General features: G+C 40.4%; 1 protein-coding gene across 11 annotated transcripts in view; it reads left to right on the top strand.

Annotated features, from left to right (window-relative positions):
• Nucleotides 1–18313, top strand: part of ECPAS (Ecm29 proteasome adaptor and scaffold) — a 95395-nt gene that overhangs the window by 14908 nt on the left and 62174 nt on the right. For 9 of the 11 annotated variants that reach the window (XM_026506023.4, XM_044386730.3, XM_026506024.4 and 6 more), the window contains 4 exons: nucleotides 9152–9282; nucleotides 15352–15468; nucleotides 16865–16983; nucleotides 18115–18264. In XM_026506023.4, coding sequence (XP_026361808.1) covers nucleotides 9152–9282; nucleotides 15352–15468; nucleotides 16865–16983; nucleotides 18115–18264 — 517 coding nt within the window. Of the gene's footprint in view, nucleotides 1–3511; nucleotides 3714–9151; nucleotides 9283–15351; nucleotides 15469–16864; nucleotides 16984–18114; nucleotides 18265–18313 lie in introns of those variants that run through there. The other 2 variants (XM_057313671.1, XM_044386731.3) reach the window with 2 other exon arrangements.

The following is an 18313-nucleotide window of genomic DNA, read 5'->3' as shown; positions in this document are numbered from 1 at the left end:
CAGTATGTAGCCTTTTCCGATTGGCCTCTTTCACTTAGTGATGTGTCTTTAAGGTTCCTCCATGTTTTTCCATGACTTGAAAACTCATTTCTATTTGGCACTGAAAAATATTCTGTCGTTTGTATGTACCAGTTTATTTATCCATTCACCTACTGAAAGACATCTTGGTTGCTTCCAAGTGTTGGCAATTACGAATAAAGCTGCAGTAAACATCCCTGTCCAGGTCTTTGTGTGGACATAAGTTTTCAACTCCTTTGGGTAAATAGGAAGGAGTGCAATTGCTGGATCATATGGTGACACTCTTTAGTTTTGTAAGGAACCTCCAACTGTCTTTCAAAGTGACTATACCATTTTGCATTCCCACCAGTAAATGTTCTTATTTTTGTCCTTCCATATTCTGTATGGTTCCTTTTAAGCTTTAAAATTCTGTGATTTAAATTTCTTTCTTTATCCTTGAAACATGCCTTCTTTCAACAGATTTTTGTAAAAAAAAAAAAAGTATTTTTACTGAGGAATATTTGAAAAGTACATGAAAGTATAAAGAAGAAAAATTACTGATGTATTTTCTTCCCCCTTTTATGTAGTTGTATCCTAAAACAAAATTAGTATGGTGTGTATATTCTTTTTAAAATAATAAAAGATTTCAAGTATGAAGAAAGTATAGAGATTGATTTTAGAAATACTTATGTAGGGGCGCTTGGGTGGTGCAGTCATTAAGCATCTGCCTTCGGCTCAGGGCGTGATCCCGGCGTTCCAGGATCGAGTCCCACATCGGGCTCCTCCGCTGGGAGCCTGCTTCTTCCTCTCCTACTCCCCTGCTGTGTTCCCTCTCTTGCTGGCGGTCTCTCTGTCACATAACTAAATAAAATCTTTAAAAAAAAAAAAAAAGAAATACTTATGTATGTCCTACCCATCTTTGTCAAATCTTTACATTTTTTTGCTGTTAGCGAAAATTTTTTTATTTAAGAAATAAATATTAGAGCTACAGTTCAAGCTTGCTATGTTACCCCTTCCAAATTTTCCTTTCATTCTCTTTTTTTCTCTTCTCTCCCCTTTTCCTCCTTCTTCCCTCTTTCTCTTCTAGCCCAGAGGTTGTCCTTCCTGTGATGTATATATATCATAGGCACCGTGTATATGTTACATTTAAAAACTTCACCTAGGTAGAATCAGACTGTACATTTCCTTCTACACTTAATTTCATTGATCTTAGGTTTTTAGGTATTGTCATGTTGGTCAGTGTGACATTTAACTCTTGTTTATTTTCACTGTTGTATGACCCTGCCACAATTTCTCTAACCGTTTTCCTATTGACTGACACTTAGATTGTTTCCATGTTTTTGCTTTTACTGACCCTGTGTGTATGATCAGTTTCTTACAGGTGTTCCTTGTGCTTGTCTTTGCCTAGGAGAGTTTTAAACTCCAGGACACTGTTACACAAAGTATGATCGAAGGAAGGGAGAATTATTTTCTGCAAATAGGGAGCTGTGGAAGAATGTAAATTAACTATCATTGTTAATTTATTTAACGTTTCTTATCCTAGTAGAAGTTCTCAACGAAGGAAGAGTGTTCCTTATCTTTTTCTTTTTTTTTTTTTTTAAAGATTTTTATTTATTTATTTGACAGGATAGAGACAGCCAGCGAGAGAGGGAACACAAGCAGGGGGAGTGGGAGAGGAAGAAGCAGGCTCCCAGCAGAGGAGCCTGATGTGGGGCTCGATCCCACAACGCCGGGATCACGCCCTGAGCCGAAGGCAGATGCCCAACCGCTATGCCACCCAGGCGCCCCCCCTTATCTTTTTCTTCCTGGTGACAGTTTGCAGCTGGGTTACTTTGAATAGCACTGCTTTAGGGTATGTTACCCTGGCGTCGAATTGCTAGAGATTTGTTTTCAGAGGTTGTATTGGTATACACCCCGTCAGCAGTGAACTCAGGTGCCTCTTGGTTTGTTTCCAGTCTTTGCCAACAGTGGTAGTTAGATTTGCAAAGTTTTTCTGATGCGTAGGTGCCGTGTTGTATCTTACTGTGTTAATTTTGCATGTTCCTGATCGGTGTGACCGAACGTCTTTGTATGTGTTATTTGGTATGTGGGGCTCATCTCTGAATTGCTTGTGTATATCCTTTTTTATTTAAAAAATTGGGAGTAATTTGCTTTTTCTTGATTTGCAGGAATGTTTACAATATTCTGTATTCAAGTCCTTTTCATCTAAAAACATCGTTGCTATTTATAACTTATCTTTATTTTATGGTGTGTTTTATGATATTTTTAAATCTTAACCCATTAGTCTTTTATGTTTTGTGCCTGAGTTTTAACTTTCCCTTCTCAGTTTTACTTTAAAATCTTTAATATTCTACTTTTTACATATGTCATTAATCTACCTGCAAGGGATTTTTAGGTATTTCTTTTCTATATGGGTAAACAAATTCTTTCCAGTTTTCATTGACTAGTCTGTTTTTAATTTCCCTAGTTCTTCTGACCCCATTTCTTCCGTTTTCTTCCTATTTGTGTATGCTGCCTATCATTTCCTTTTTTTGATTTTCCTTCCCTTTTCCTTCCATGCTGTTGTCTTGGGCACTCTGTCTCCCTTACTTTCAGCATACAACTAGCATATACAAGTGCTGCGGACCTGTGCCACATCCTCGCCTCTTCCTTCTTCACTCTGCTGATCCATGACCACCAGGCCCTGACACAGGGTGAATGAGTGCATGCGTGATCTTGTTAGGGAAGGTATGCTTCACAGTGGAAGTAGGAGGGTGCTGGGCCTTGAAGGAGGAGAGAATTTCGATGAGCAGGGAGAAGGAGGAAGGGTGAGTTGCAACTTGACACATTTAGTGTTAGCTTCCGATTCATAGTGGTGAGCTTTCTCTAGTGTCATTTTTTGACCTTTGCTTTTTGTACATTGTTCCATTTTGTCTTAACTACCACTTGAATGAGACAAAGGCACATGATCTTTTGGTGATGCTCTCAAACAGGGCTCCCTGTGTCTGATGTATGTGTAGCATAGTGCCCTATAGAAAATAGGATCATTGTTGCGGACGGTGGCACAGCGTAGGCAAGGTTTTGTAGACTGAAGGTCAGAAGACCCCATTCTAGTTCTTGCCCTGCTGCTTATTACCTCTGTGAACTTAGGTGAGTCCCTAAAACCCACTGTGTTTTTTATGTTGAACAGTCTTTCAGTCCTCTCCAACTGTGAGTTCAGTAGAAACCTTTCTTTATAGTACAGGTTTCAAAATAAATTTTTTTCTTGGGTGGTAGTTTCATGGATGTTTATAATAATTCATGAAACTGCACACTTCCATTTTGTGCATTTTTGTAAGTGTTTTATTTCACAATGAAAAAGATTTTAAAAAACTCACTAAAGACTAGGTTTCTTATATCCATGGGGTCTCCTTCCTTCCCCCCCAAAAAATGCCGGCCAGATTGAAGACTTGAATGCAGAAAGCAGAATCATAAGAGCAGGAAGAAAAAATAGATAAATATATGTGGCGGGGGCCTCCAAGGCCACCCCCACGTTCAGTGAGTTGTTAGGAGAATTCATAGGACTCCGCATATATTTGTCATGTCTAAGATTTATTACAGCGAAAGGATAAAAAGCAAAATCAGCAAACGAAAAGGCACATGGAGCAAAGTCCAGAGGAAACCAGGTACGGACGTCCAGAGGAAACCAGGTACGGACGTCCAGAGGAAACCAGGTACGGACGTCCAGAGGAAACCAGGTACAGGCTTCCAAAAGTCTTCTCCCAGTGGAGTCACACAGGACGTGCTTAATCCCTCTAGCAATGAGTTGTGACAGCATGTGTGACATGTTGTCTACCAGAGCTGCTCATTAGAGGCTCAGTGCCGAGGGCTTTTAATCAGTGCTGGTCATGTTGGCATCTTCTGCCTAACACGTACCACAATTCCAGATTCTGAGAAGGAAAGCAGGTGTTCAGCATAAACAGTATTGTTCGTACAAAGAGTTTAGGCCCAGTGAGCTACTCTTAGCAGTTCTGGGAGTGGGGGAATCTCTCCTGAAACCCATTTCCAGAGGCCAGCCAAGGGCCGGCCTGGCAGGCAGGCGTTCCTAAGGATAGCCATCTCAGGCCTGCTGTGTTAACTCTTTTCTGCAGAATATACTATTTTTTGTAATCTTAGAGTAAGAAAGGCATTTCTAAGCATGACTAGAAGCTCTGAAACCATAAAAGGAAGGAAGGGTAAATTTATATTTTAAAAACTTAGATATGAAAAGAAAGTACTGTAGAGTCAAAAGGCATACTAGGAAAAAAAAGTATGATGTGTGGGAGAATAGGGGGAGACTTTTTTCCCCAATATATAAAAGCTTTTATAAGTCAGCAACGCAAAAGAATAATGAGTAATTTGCTGAAGATATTTCAAAAGACCAATAAATAGGGGCGCCTGGGTGGCACAGCGGTTAAGCGTCTGCCTTTGGCTCAGGGCGTGATCCCGGCGTTGTGGGATCGAGCCCCACATCAGGCTCCTCTGCTATGAGCCTGTTTCTTCCTCTCCCACTCCCCCTGCTTGTGTTCCCTCTCTCGCTGGCTGTCTCTATCTCTGTCGAATAAATAAATAAAATCTTTAAAAAAAAAAAAAAGAAAAAACAAAAGACCAATAAATATTTAAGAAGATACTTTACCTCAGTGATAAAATAGGTATAGAGTAAGACAATAGTGTGATCCCTTTTCGTCTATCCTATTCAGCTGAGATTGATTACTTACAGTCTATAAAATCGATTACTCAGTGGAGGAGTGGGTATGGGGAAATTGCTACTTGCATAGACTGCTGGTGGTAAAAATTAGCACAGGCTTTTTAAATTAAGTTTTTAATTTTAACTCCGGTATAGTACATACAGTGTTACATTAATTTTAGGTGTACAATATAGCGATTCAACACTTCATGCATTACTCAGTAGCACAGACTTTTGAAGGATATTTTTCCAAAATCTATTAAACTTGATGACACGCCTACCCTTTGACTCAGCAGTTCCATTTTTAGGGCGTTGGCTTACAGAAACCCATATAAGTGCACAGATACATAGATAAGAATGTTCTTTGAAGCATTGTTTGTGGTACTATAAAACTGGTAATAAGACAAGTAGAGGGTTAGTTAAATACATTATACTACTTCTGTAGACAAAGTCTCCCTGCAGCCATTATCAATTAGATTTTTATAGAGTGCTACGGAAAGATATTTAAGATTTTATATGTATCCAAACATTTTTTTAGTGTTCTTCTTTTGGTATTTAAAACCTGACCTGAATGGATATGTGGTTCTTTATAATCTTTGATTATCCCACTTAGTGTGAGTGCCCCTATGTTTCATTACAGAAGTATGAATGTATTTGATTACAGGGACTGCTCTAGAACCATGGGATGGATAGGGTTATTTGAAATACACAGTATATACACTGTATTATCATTCTAAAATCTAAAAAGTTCTGAGACATATATTCCTCCGAAGGTTTCTGGTAAAGGACTTGTATTAATCAAAAGGAAAAAGAAAGGTAAACTGTAAAATAGTGTATGTCATATTCCAGTTTTTAGGTTAAAATAATGTTAGTTTTATGAACAGGAAGTAATAGTTCTCCACACTTAACAGTGATTATCTGAGGTTATGGCAATGTCTTTTTCTCATAAGTGAAAATAATTTGATGTAAGTTTGTGTACAGTGAGTAATGTCGGAGTTGTGGAGAGGGTGGAACTCGCTTCTGACTCTGAAGTAGTGTTTGCCATTATCTCAGATACTGTGTGATGACCCAGAGGATCTCGCTTCCTACAACTGAAAACTCAGTCTGTGTGAAAGATGAATTTGAGTGTTGGATTCCTTTTGAATTTTCAGAACTTTTGGTTACAATCCTTCTTGTTACTGAATAGACACTTTTGGGGTCCCAGGCCTGATTTGCCTTGTCACTTTCATGAGGTTGTTTCCTGGTTTGGGTAAGGGCACAGAGTTCAGTTTTTTTTTTTTTTTTAAAGATTTTGTTTATTTGAGAGAGAGCACGAGCAATGAGCAGGGGGTAGGGGAGGCAGAGGGAGAAGTGGGCCTGGATCCCAGGACCCTGAGATCATGACCTAAGCCTAAGGCAGACGCTTAACCAACTGAGCCACCCAGGCACCCCCAGAGTTCAGATTCTTTCTGTGCCTCTCAAAACAGGATTCAGGGACCATACTATTGCTAACGCTTTACTTATTATTTTGTTAGCTTTGACAGGTTGATAAATTTAGTACTTGATTCTATCAGCACTTATTTGCATTTCTTTTCATAAAGCTTGAACATGATTAATTACCTTTAATTTAAAGGTGTATGTAAAGATGGCATAGGAGTGTTACAGCGATCCTCCTCGAAGGGTGTGGGAGGCTTTAACTCTTCCTCTGGTAGGTACATTGGCCCATTTTGGAGGGACCCCGCATGATGTTTGGTGCCCTTTTGGCATTGCCATAGTCCCATCATCAACACTTTTATTGCATTTAGGATGCTACATTTTCTTTTCTAGTGAGGGAGAGAGGAAAGTTTAGGCACTATACTGGGGATCCGTAGGAAGAAACCGAACGGTTGTATGAAAAACCAAAGAGACCGATATCACTGGGTTTTTTAATCGTTCGGTACAGATTCTCTAGGTCAGTTTGTTACGAAGAATTTAACTTTCTGCCTTCTTCCTCAAAACAATTCCTCCATCGTTTCTGTAGCTGAAATCTGTGGGCAGTGTTTGCTGCCTGACATCTGTGAGGCTCTGGGGCAGAGCCTCCTGGGACTGGCACCAATATTACAGATGGATCTGCGATCCGCACTTCGAATCACTTAGAACCATCTGGTCTGCTACTCTCACAGCCATCCTGCCTGCCTTTCCTCCTTTCTTCCTCCTTACTCTTCTCTTCCTTTATTATTAATCTTAAAAGCTAAACTTTGAGACTTTATTTGGATTTCACCACTTTTTGCCATTAATGGCCTCCTTCTGTTGCAGGATCTAACCCAGGGCCTTAGTTGTCTCCCGGTCTCCTCTGGTCTGTGACAGTGTCTTAGTCTTTCCTTGTGTTTCACCATCTTGACAGCCTTGAGCGGTACTGGCCGGGTATCCTGTACAAGTTCTTCCAATTAGGGGTTTTCTAGTCATTTTACTGATAATTAGTTGAGGGGGTCTGGGGGCTTTTGAAAGACCATCACAGAGGTGCGGTGCCCTTCTTGTCACATCCTATCTGGGATCATGATAGCCACGTGACATCAGTCATGGTGTTAACTTTCATCACTTGGTAAAGGTAGTATTTTACTATCAAGTGTCTTCACTGTAGAGTTCACATTTCCCTTTTTCCTGTTTCCGTTCTTTGGAAGCAAGGTCACTAAATCTAGTGCCCCCTCTTGGAGAGGGTGGAGGCAGAAATGAAGCCGTACTTCCTGCAGGGGGAACTATCTACATACATTATTTGGAATTCTTTTAGAAGAAAGATGTGTTTCTTTTCCCCCAGTGAATTTAATCATTTACTCATTGATTCACATCAGCATGGATTCACATAGATTTATTTTATACTTTGGGTTATAATCCAATACTGCTATTTTGTTCCTCAAGTCATTCCAGCCTTGGCCATACTGGAACTCTTTCAGGGGCCTCCTGGACCTTTGACGCGCTCCAGGGCCCATTTTCTTTCTAGCACGACAAGGTGCTTCAGGTTCCTCTTGCTTTTTCACTGCTCCGGCCCCAGAACCCATCAGTTTTTCGAGGAGCCTCATTCCTTTTTTTGGAGAATGGTATTTAAAAATCAAGGTTTGGGTGCAGGGTGTGCTTGCTGCTGCCAGAATGGCTTGCCCCTGTGTGTGTGTGTCTTTAAAAAATTATGGAAAATATCAAGCATACACAAAAGTACAAATTCTCAGTATCTGTCCTGCAGCTTGAACAGTTATCGATTAGAGGCCAATCTTGGTTTCATTTATATGGCCTCTCCCCATTCTTCACCCCTCCGCCCCTGATTATTATTTTTTATGAGGACCCAAATGAGGCTATTACTTTATGTATTTATATTAAAAAATAAAAATTGTAGATATTTAAGGTATACAACATGATTATTTGATATATATGTACATGTAAAATGATTAGTCGAGCTAATTAATACATCTTCTCACATAGTTATCTTTTTTTGTGTGTGTGGTGAGAGAATCTGAAATTTACTCTCTTAGCAAATTTCTAGTACATTCTTGGTTATTTCAAGTAAATCCCAGTAATTATAGTATTTCACCTGTAGATATTTTAGTCTTGATCTCTAAAAAATAAAGATTCTCTTAAATAAAATTTTAAACTGAGGTATGATAGAGTAGAAAGTATGAAAGTGTAGAGCTTGATGAATTTTTGTCAACGTATATATCTCTGTAACCATCATCCAGAGCAAATACAGGGCATTTCTAGCCCCCCCCAGAAGCCCCTTCGATCACCAGTGATAATTTTTATAAGAACTTTTAAAAACAAACATAAACCACAATACCATTATTACACCTAAGAAATGAACAGTCGTTCCTTAAAATCAAATAACCCAGGCATTTGCAATTGGAGGTTCCCCTGTGACTACCTCTCCCCTCCCTTGGAATGTGCTGGCTACTTGTTCTGTACTTTGTCACAGTCTGGGTTTTGCTGAGAGCATCATGGTGGTGCTGTTCAACATGTTTCCCTCATGGAGACTTTTCTCGGGTGAAACTGGTCTCTCCCTTTCTGGTTAGGTAACCCCCACAGCAGTGGGCGGTGGTTCTGTCTATGGAGAAACTTCATCAGGAAGGTGGCTTCACCAGTTATTGTCCCCGGTGCTGATGAAAGTGCTCCTTCCCTCTGCTAGCTAGATCTAGAAGATTTCCTCACCATTTTTGTATTCTTCTCAGTATACAAACCCTGTAGAAGAAAGGAGTAACTGTCTGTGGAAGAGAATTTTGCTATTCTTGGCTTTGCTTTCCTCTCTTCTAGCGGCTAAATGACCAGGACAGTTGTAAGAAAGTATAAATAACTAGTAAACCTTTTTTAGTGTTGTTTCCTAGTATGTCAGAGTCATCTGCATGCAGGGCTAGTTGTGGTTAATCATGACTGAATGGTCTGCAGTACAGAAAAAGGATGAAGCTATAAAAATACTTAGTTTTGGTTATGTTTGATTTGTTAAGTTCTCCTTTTTTTCTTCTTGTATTATAGATCAGCTTGAACGGGTCTTTTTACGACTTGGCCATGCTGAGACAGATGAACAGTTACAGAATATTATATCTAAATTCCTTCCTCCTGTTTTGCTCAAGCTGTCCAGCACCCAAGAAGGCGTACGCAAAAAGGTAAGCATGTTGGGACAGTTGGGTGAATTAAATGGTGAGTAAATGGGTATATATTATGAAGTGAGTTTTCTTCTCAGTATTGAAATCTCGGTTCATGATCTCATTGTGGCCTTTCAAAATGGAGAGTGAGTCTGGGACCAGCCTTCGTGATTTAAAAGTAGCTTTTGTATGCTTAGCACAGCTGCATTTAGTACCAACTGTATACTTGGCATCATTGCCAGATGATATAACTGAGATAATTATTCTGAATATGTGGAAGCTTGATCTAAAATCCGTGCCCTTGATTCCAATATGAAAGTCAGGTGATAACGGGGCAAAAATATTCTTTAGCATCGGCAGACTCTGAATACAACCTTTATGAAAATTAAGCAAAATAATTTTTTAAAAAAGCAAGATACCATACAGCTCCTGTTTTAGGATTCTGGAAAATACTGTCACCAAAAGTTGGGTAACTATCACATCAAGATTTTTTAAAAAAGATTTTATTTTATTTATTTTTAATTTTCTTTTTGTTTATTTTTAATTTTTCAAGTTTTTATTTAAATTCCAGTTAGTTAACATACAGCGTAGTATTTTCAGGTGCAGAATTTTTTTTTTATTATTATTATGTTCAGTTAGCCAACATAGAGTACATCATTAGTTTTTAATGTAGTGTTCAATGATTCATTTTTTTATTTGAGAGAGAGAGCGAGAGAGAAGGCACGGGCTGGTGGGGGGAGGGGCAGAGGGAGAGGGACAAGCAGACTCCCTGATGAGCAGGGAGGGCTCGATCCCAGGACCCTGGGATCATAACCTGAACCCAAGGCAAACGCTTAACTGATTGAGCCACCCAGGTGCCCCAACATTTTCTTTCTTTCTTTCTTTTTTTTTTTTTAAGATTTTATTTTTAAGTAATCTCTACACCCAGTGTGGGGCTCGAACTCACAACTGTGACAAGAGTTGCATGCTCTACTGACTGAGCCGTCCAGGTGCCTCTGAAGATTTTCTTTTTTAATCTAAATGTTCTGCAAGGAACATTTGCCCCCTTCATTTTTAAAATAGTTCGTTAGTCTGGTGTATTTATACTAGACCTTCAGGTCTTAGAGCTGTCAGCAGGTTTCGTCCCTTGGGCCATTCTGATTGTGTGGCAGTGGCTCCTTGGAGGTCTGCCCCGAGAGGGATTCTGAGGCCCCATTTGGGTTCATTGGACAAAGAATCTTCTTGAAGAACGTCTGTTGTGTTTGCAGGAAGAAACAGGGCATTCTCATCACTGTATTTGACAGGCCGGTTGTTAACCCTACCTTGCTGAATATTGGATCCTGTCACCATCCGATTTAAAAATCCTGTGTGGCCTTCTGTTACCCTCAGGGAGCAAGGTATAATAAAAGGCCCTTCATGAGTTGGTTTCGGCTTACTTATGTAGCGTCTTCTGTCTCATCATTCATTCGGCAAATACTCAGTGCTTGCTACTGTATATGCCAGGTGTTAGGGACGTGCTAGTGAATGAAAGAAACAGCTAGCTGGGGAGACTGGTATTAAACAATCAGGCAGATAGTATCCAGTTATAAATTGTAATAAATGCCAAGATAGAAAAGGATTCTATGAAAGAATATATTTGAGCACTTGATTTAAACGGAATGTGGGGCATTAGGAAGGCCTGTGTGGTATGTAGGAAGTAGCCAGACAGAGCGATGGGGAGACCATTTAAGACACAGCAGGCCCCGTGTGGATGTCCTGAGCTGGAACAGTGTGGGACGCCTTTAGGGAGCTGAGGGCCACCCAGCGCACCCAGTGGTGGGAGTGATAGGAGGTCAGGCATTGGGGAGAGGAAACAGGGACTCCAGTGGGCAGCATTTTGAAAGCTCATGTATAAATAGTTTCAATATGTAAAATTTTGTGATTGATGAAAACTTGTATTGATTTTCAGTTGTGTAATTTTTGGGTTCCTGTCAGTGTCGTGATGCACATTAGACTTAACGAGGATGTCCTGCAAGGTAGCTGGTAATTTGTGGACAGATTGAGTGAAAGAGAAATAGAAGTTTGAGATCTCTGGTGACTTATCATTAGAGTACATTTGCTATTTTAAGGAAAATGAGGTTTGTTATGTAGAAGTCTACTTTATAGCCAACTTTAAATTGTGGGCTGTCATTAGACTAGCTAGAAATGGAAGACCGACCATACCACGTACTGACAAGGTTGCACTGGAGCTCTCGCAGACTGCTGGTAGGTGTGCAAGTTAGTATAACCGTTTTGGAAAACTGTTTGGAAATACTCTAAAGCTTATCATAAGCGTGCTCCATGACGAATATCCAGTCCTGAGTGTATATATAACAGAAATATGTATCTGTGTGCACTAAAAGCATGTCTGAGAGTGTTCATAGCAGCATTATTTGTAATAGCCTGAACGGGAGATCATCTCATGTCTGTCAGTAGGAGAGTGGATACATCGTGGTATTTCATTACTAGAGCAGTGACAGTGAGCTGCCGCTACGAGCAGCAGCACGGGTGAATCTCAGATACGACGTCAAATAAAACATTCAGACACATGAGTTCATCTTATGTGTTCCATTTACAGAAATTTAAAAATGGTGCCAGAGGGCACCTGGGTGGCTCAGTCGGTTAAGCGTCTGCCTTCGGCAGGGTCCTGGGATCGAGCGCTGCAGTCTGCTCCTCCCTCTGCCTCGGCCCCTCTGTCTCTCTCTGCCTCTTCCCCAGCTTGTGCTCTCTCTTGCTTACTTTCTCTCTCAAATAAAGAAATAAAACCTTAAAAAAATAAAAAAAATAAAAATGGTGTTCGAAGTCAGGGTAGTGGTTACTCTTGGGGAAAAGGGGCTGGTGAGCAGAGGGGTGTGGGATATAGACAGGGCTTTTGTGGTTCTAGTGTGTTTATGCAAATTTATTGGGCCCCACACTCTCAGTTGCACACTTTAGTTATGCATTATACTTCAATTAAAAAGCGTATTAATAAATGAATATAAATGCACGAGTAGTAAGAACTGATACAGACAAAATACTATATACCTGAGGCTCGTGATTCTGTAGGGTTGCTGATAGGTTAACAGTTACCTAGTTGTCCATGGGGAAGGTTGGGTCAGTTGATTTTTTTTTTTTAATGGGTTTATAGAGGATTTCTGATAGTGGATAACCAAACTTAAGAAATTAATCAATATTTAGGGGCGCCTGGGTGGCACAGTCGTTAAGCATCTGCCTTCGGCTCAGGGTGTGATCCCGGCGTTCCGGGATCGAGCCCCATATCAGGCTCCACCGCTAGGAGCCTGCTTCTTCCTCTCCCACTTCCCCTGCTTGTGTTCCCTCTCTCACTGGCTGTCTCTCTCTGTCAAATAAATAAATAAATGAATCTTAAAAAAAAAGAAATTAATCAATATTTAATATGCTAATATTGTTAAAAGAAAATTAAGTCATTAATTTATTTAAAGTAAAAAAATTATCATAAAAAGAAAGTGTGATTGTGGGCATGATTGTCTGTCACTAATAATGACTTCCCGTAGAGTCCTTCCAGGACTCAGCCTAGATTCGATTGTCAGAACAGGGCTGTTTTCTGAGCCTGGTTCCTCCTGATTCTTTTCCCTGTCAGTCAGCTGTGTCTTAGGTCTGGACAGCTAGGAAGTTGAGATGAGTATGTGTGGTAATGCAAGTTTCTAGGACTCGGTAAGGTATCAGTGGCTCCAAGGTTGTCTCACGGTGACAGACACTTCGGATGAATTGAGCTCGACTGTCAGTGTTGGAAAGGTTAAAAGGATGGGCTCTGGAGTCAGACCTTTACTATGCCACCTGGTGGCTCAGTGTCTTGGACAAGTTACTTCAGTCCCCGGAGCCTCCGCTTCCTCACCTGTGAAACGGGAGTGATAGTACCATCTCTCTGGTTGTTGTGAGAATCAGATAGGAAATGCAAAGGGCTATGCAGAAGTGTGTTCTGTACAGAAACTGTTTGATTAATGTCACGTGTTTCATTATTATTCATTAAACAGACTTAGATTATAGATTTGTTGTTCTTAAAATTCACATTTCATTATTGCTCTGGATTCATTTGAACTTTTGTTGTTGCCAATTATTAAGCAAAATAATTTTTTAAAAAAGCAAGATACCATACAGCTCCTGTTTTAGGATTCTGGAAAATACTGTCACCAAAAGTTGGGTAACTATCACATCAAGATTTTTTAAAAAAGATTTTATTTTATTTATTTATTTTTAATTTTCTTTTTGTTTATTTTTAATTTTTCAAGTTTTTATTTAAATTCCAGTTAGTTAACATACACCGTAGTATTATTTTCAGGTGCAGAATTTTTTTTTTATTATTATGTTCAGTTAGCCAACATAGAGTACATCATTAGTTTTTAATGTAGTGGTCAATGATTCATTTTTTTATTTTATTCATTTTTTATTTTACAACTATTTTTGTAAAGATGTATTTAAGAGGGAGAGAGAGAGAGCGCGAGTGTGCCCGAGCACCCACACGAGTAGGGGGAGGGGCAAAAGGAAAGGGGCAAGCAGACTTCCTGCGGAGCACAGAGCCCCACATGGGGCTCGATCCCACCACCCTGAGATCATGACCTGAGCCAAAATCAAGAGTCAGACACTTAACTGACTGAACCACCCAGGTGCCCCACTATAACTCTCTTTAATACTTGCTTTGAGGCTAGAGCACGCATTTCAGAAATGATGGAGAATAGTGTAGGCCTGGCCCTCTGGAACAGATACCTTAAATCCTTTTCTCAGGTGAGGCTTTCTAAAATGTTATTTTTCTTTTCTTTCTTTCTTTTCTTTCCTTTTTTTTTTTGTTTTTAAATATTTTATTTATTTATTTGAGATAGAGTGAGCACAAGCAAGGAGGAGGGTCAGAGGGAGAGGGAGAAGCAGGCTCCCGCCTGAGCAGGGAGCCCGACGTGGGGCTCGATCCCAGGACCCTCGGGATCACGACGCAAGCCGAAGGCAGAAGCTTATCCGACTAAGCCACCCGGGCACCCATAAAATGTTATTTTTCAATGCTCGGTTTCTTACTTCTCTCGTAGCAAGATAATCTCACTCTTAGAGTAAGATCGGGGCCATTTGACATAAGCCTCTGGATTTTGATTTCCACCCACAGGAATTATTGACTTGCAGGTCTCTCTTCTCTCTTTTCCCACTTGAAGGAGAGGAAGCTTGTTACTACTTAAAGCGCTTTAGTAGAATCAGATGATCTTCAGAATAAAGTAAAAATTCTCCAGCATTTTACCTGAGTCCTTTTATAATCTGGGCTCTGCTTTTATCTCTTATCACTCTGTGCGTCAGTCACATGCAATATGTTACATTCTTTTAGACTTCGTTCCTTCTTCTAACTGATTCTCTGCTTGGAACTTCATCTGCTTGTCAGGATTTCCATGTTCTGTCACTTCCTCCCTAAGTCCTCCTTGATCTGGCAGAGTCTGTCTTTTCTGGAAACCCACAGTATCTTGTCTCTTTCTCGTGTTGTCACGTTCACAGTGTGTCTTAGTCCATTTGGGCTGCTGTAACAGAAGGCCACAGACTGGGTGATTTAAACAACACTTTATTTCTCACCGTTCCGGAGGCTGGGAGTCTGAGGTCAGGGTGCCAGCACGTCTGGTTCCTCATGGAGGGACCTTCCTGGTTGACAGAGGGCAGCCTCCCTGCTGCATCCTCATGAGGGGAAGAGAGACAGGACTCTGATCCCTTCATCCCCTTATTAAGACACCAGTCTTGTCGTGAGGGCTCCACCCCCATGACATTAGCGAAACCCGAGTACCTCCTAAAACCATCAGCTGGGGATTAGGGCTTCAACAGATGCGTCTGGGGGAGACACAGACATTCGTTCGTGGCATGGTGTGTTGCAGCCATTCAGTCACAGAGGTTCTGGGGGGCTGTGCCTCAGTATAGGCTCCTATGGGATCCCAGCTTTGGGGACACAGCATTTTGGAACAAGACGCTGATATTGTAAATTCCTTTTCTGGGATGTCACATTTATGTCCTTGAAAAGAACAAAGTAGCTGCTATTCATCAAATTAAGTAACGGTTGAGAAGTGAATTTGTTTTAAAGGTATCAATAATTTCAGTTTGTATCTTTCTGTGTCTTAGGTGATGGAACTGCTGGTCCACCTGAATAAGCGTATAAAAAGCCGCCCCAAAATACAGCTCCCGGTAGAAACACTATTGGTTCAATACCAGGACCCTGCTGCAGTTTCCTTTGTCACAGTGAGTGTTCTCTTGGAATATTTCTGACTTAGAGTGAGTTTTCTCTCCTGACATTTAGTAGATGTTATCAGTATATGGGCAAGTTTAGAATTGTACCTCAGACTAATTCTAAATGAAACAGGAGATGTTTTTCTTCAAATGACACACAGTTTTTCCCCTGAAGTGGTAGGAGCAGGATAAGGCGTGGTCGTTTACATTGGGCAAAAGGAAGGCTGGTGAAATGACCACTCAGGTTTGCTGATAGATAAAGCAGTGAGTGATTTGATCTTTGGTAAAAGGTTGTACGAGGCCAGTCTGAACAGAGAGAAGAAAGGGTTATGCAGCATAGGCATGAATAAGCAATAATAGAAGAAGAAGAAAGGGCAAATGGCAAGGATAGGAAGCTGAATTTTAAAAAACTGTCCGTTTATGATACATTCAGAAAGGTATCCTTTTTAAAAGTAGAATACTGAAGTATTCTGGTAAGAAATGTTCCTATTAAATTGTCATCTTCATGAAACGTAGATATATAAAAATGTGGACGCCGTGTGATGTCAGACGATCGTTTTGTGGCCCTGTTGTTCCTAGCATTGAGGCTGAATCTCTTGAATGTTCAAGCAAATAGAAACACTGTGTGCCGATAAAACTGCCAAGTAGAATGTCTTCCAAAGAATAACCTTATGAAGCCTATTCTAAAGTGAAGAATCCGTTAGAAAAGCAAATCTTTATCTTACGCATAGATCCAGATACGCATTTGAATTTGCTTAAAATGAAGCATTCATACGGATTCTAGGGATAGAAGAATACCCCCAGCACTCCGTTTCCCTTGGCTCGTCATCCACTGGTCAGTTAGCAGAATGAGGAACCGGAGTGCTGCCACGTACCAGGGTGGCTGGAGTGACTAACCAGTTGGGGAGCGGCAGCCTAGGATCTCACAGGTGCTCCCCTCTTCGCTTGAAAGGCTTAGTGCAACAAGCTGAGAGCTCTGATGCTAACGTGTAGTATGGAGCTTCAGACAGGCCAAATGGTGACTTTTTCTTTTCAGCGAAAATTGCATATCTGCATGTTTTATCCGCCCCCCCAACTCTCTTGAGGCATAATTGATAGATAAATTTGTGTGTATTTAAAGTGAAAAGACATGACGTTTGATACATGTATGCATGAGTGCATGAGTGCTTTAGATTAGGTCATGCGCTCTCACATGAAGCCCATCTTAAAGCAAGCGTTTTGAGTAAGTAGGGCTGGAATTCTTCCTGAGATATCGTTGATCAAGCTGTCATACACAGGTGATAAGCATATGGAGAGAGAATGTGATTTCTTGGATATAACATAACTCCCTAAGTTATCAACTGTGTGTTTGCATTGAAATCCTGGAGTATTTCCTTCACGCTCACTTGCTTTTCTCCCGTTGTGTTAGAATTTTACTATAATTTATGTTAAGATGGGCTACCCTCGCCTGCCAGTGGACAAACAGTGTGAACTGGCCCCTACGCTTCTTACTGCCATGGAAGGGAAGCCTCAGCCACAGCAGGACAGGTATGGGGTCCCCGATTCCCTTCTCTCCCACCTGCGTGCGTCAGCAGCTACCTTGCAAACGTAGAGTCACACGTTTGGTTTTAGGCTAATGCGAAGGCTTGAGCTCTTTCGGCTGACAAATGATTGAATTTTCTGTGTTACCTCAGTGTTACTGTTTTGGTGATTATCAGGTTTCGTGATGCGAGCATGCTGGAAGGTGTGCAGAACTAGCAGCGTGTTTCTCAGTCTAGATGCATTTATTTTGTCAGTTATTTTGAAGAGACTAATTTCATGTGATTGCACAGGTTAGTTACAAAGTGCTTTTCATCAAAAACGTTTCTGTCTTGGAGGGTAGGAAGTTGTAGAGCAGTTTTCTTAAGGAACAGATCGCTTGTTTGTATTTTCACATGGGCATTGAAAGGGTGAAAAGGTTTGGATAATACCCTTAGTTTCGGATTTGGCTCAAAGTTGCGTAGCGTAGCCTGGTCGTGGTGAGCGGCATCAGGAAGAGTGTGGGAGCTGTGGAGGGAAGGTGGACCTAAAAGATGGTTTTACTTTGGTTTTTAGAGCACGTGTATTTCTAAAAGAGAGACTATAGTATGGATCTTTACAAATAAAATTAATAAACAGTAGAAGCACTCTTTGAAGTTTTCAGTGTAATGAAAGAAGCAGTTACTAAAGCTGTGTTACATAAGTTCACCCATTGGAAATTTTTGTATTCAAAATATTAACATGATCGGTTATTAGTTTCTTTAGCTTTAGAATAACTTTATCTTAATCGTGGAAAAGAAAAAAATTATCGAAAGAACATGTGATAAGTTGAAGTATACCTGAAGTTTAATAGAAAATTGCTTTGGTAACGTCAGATACTGATGCTGAGGGCATATTATGTACATTTTTTCCCCCCGGTGTTTTTGGTGATGAGCCAGATTGGCTATAAATGGCAGTCATCACTCACTATACTGGGTTTTCAATAACAAAGAAAGCTAGGCCAGTTCCTAGATTAGGACTTTGTAAATTGGTGGTTTTGAAAGTGCATGGCCCTTGCTACACCTGCCACTTTTTGTTATGTGATTTTTGTTTTGTCTGTTATTTGCATGTATAAAAACCTTATTTTTAAAGTAGTTGCAATAAATGTAATTGTTTTTTCAGCTTAATGCATCTTTTAATACCAACCCTTTTTCACATGAAATACCCTGTTGAATCATCAAAATCAGCTTCTCCGTTTAATCTTGCTGAGAAACCAAAGACTGTGCAGCTGCTTTTGGACTTCATGCTAGATGTCCTTCTGATGCCTTATGGGTAGGTTCAAAAATAAAAACCCAACGACCTTGTTATTGACTGCTTTCAC

The sequence above is a fragment of the Ursus arctos genome, unplaced genomic scaffold (genome assembly GCF_023065955.2).
Source record: "Ursus arctos isolate Adak ecotype North America unplaced genomic scaffold, UrsArc2.0 scaffold_18, whole genome shotgun sequence".
In the NCBI taxonomy this organism is placed as follows: Eukaryota; Metazoa; Chordata; class Mammalia; order Carnivora; family Ursidae; genus Ursus; species Ursus arctos.
This window is presented reverse-complemented; position numbering and strand designations above follow the sequence as displayed.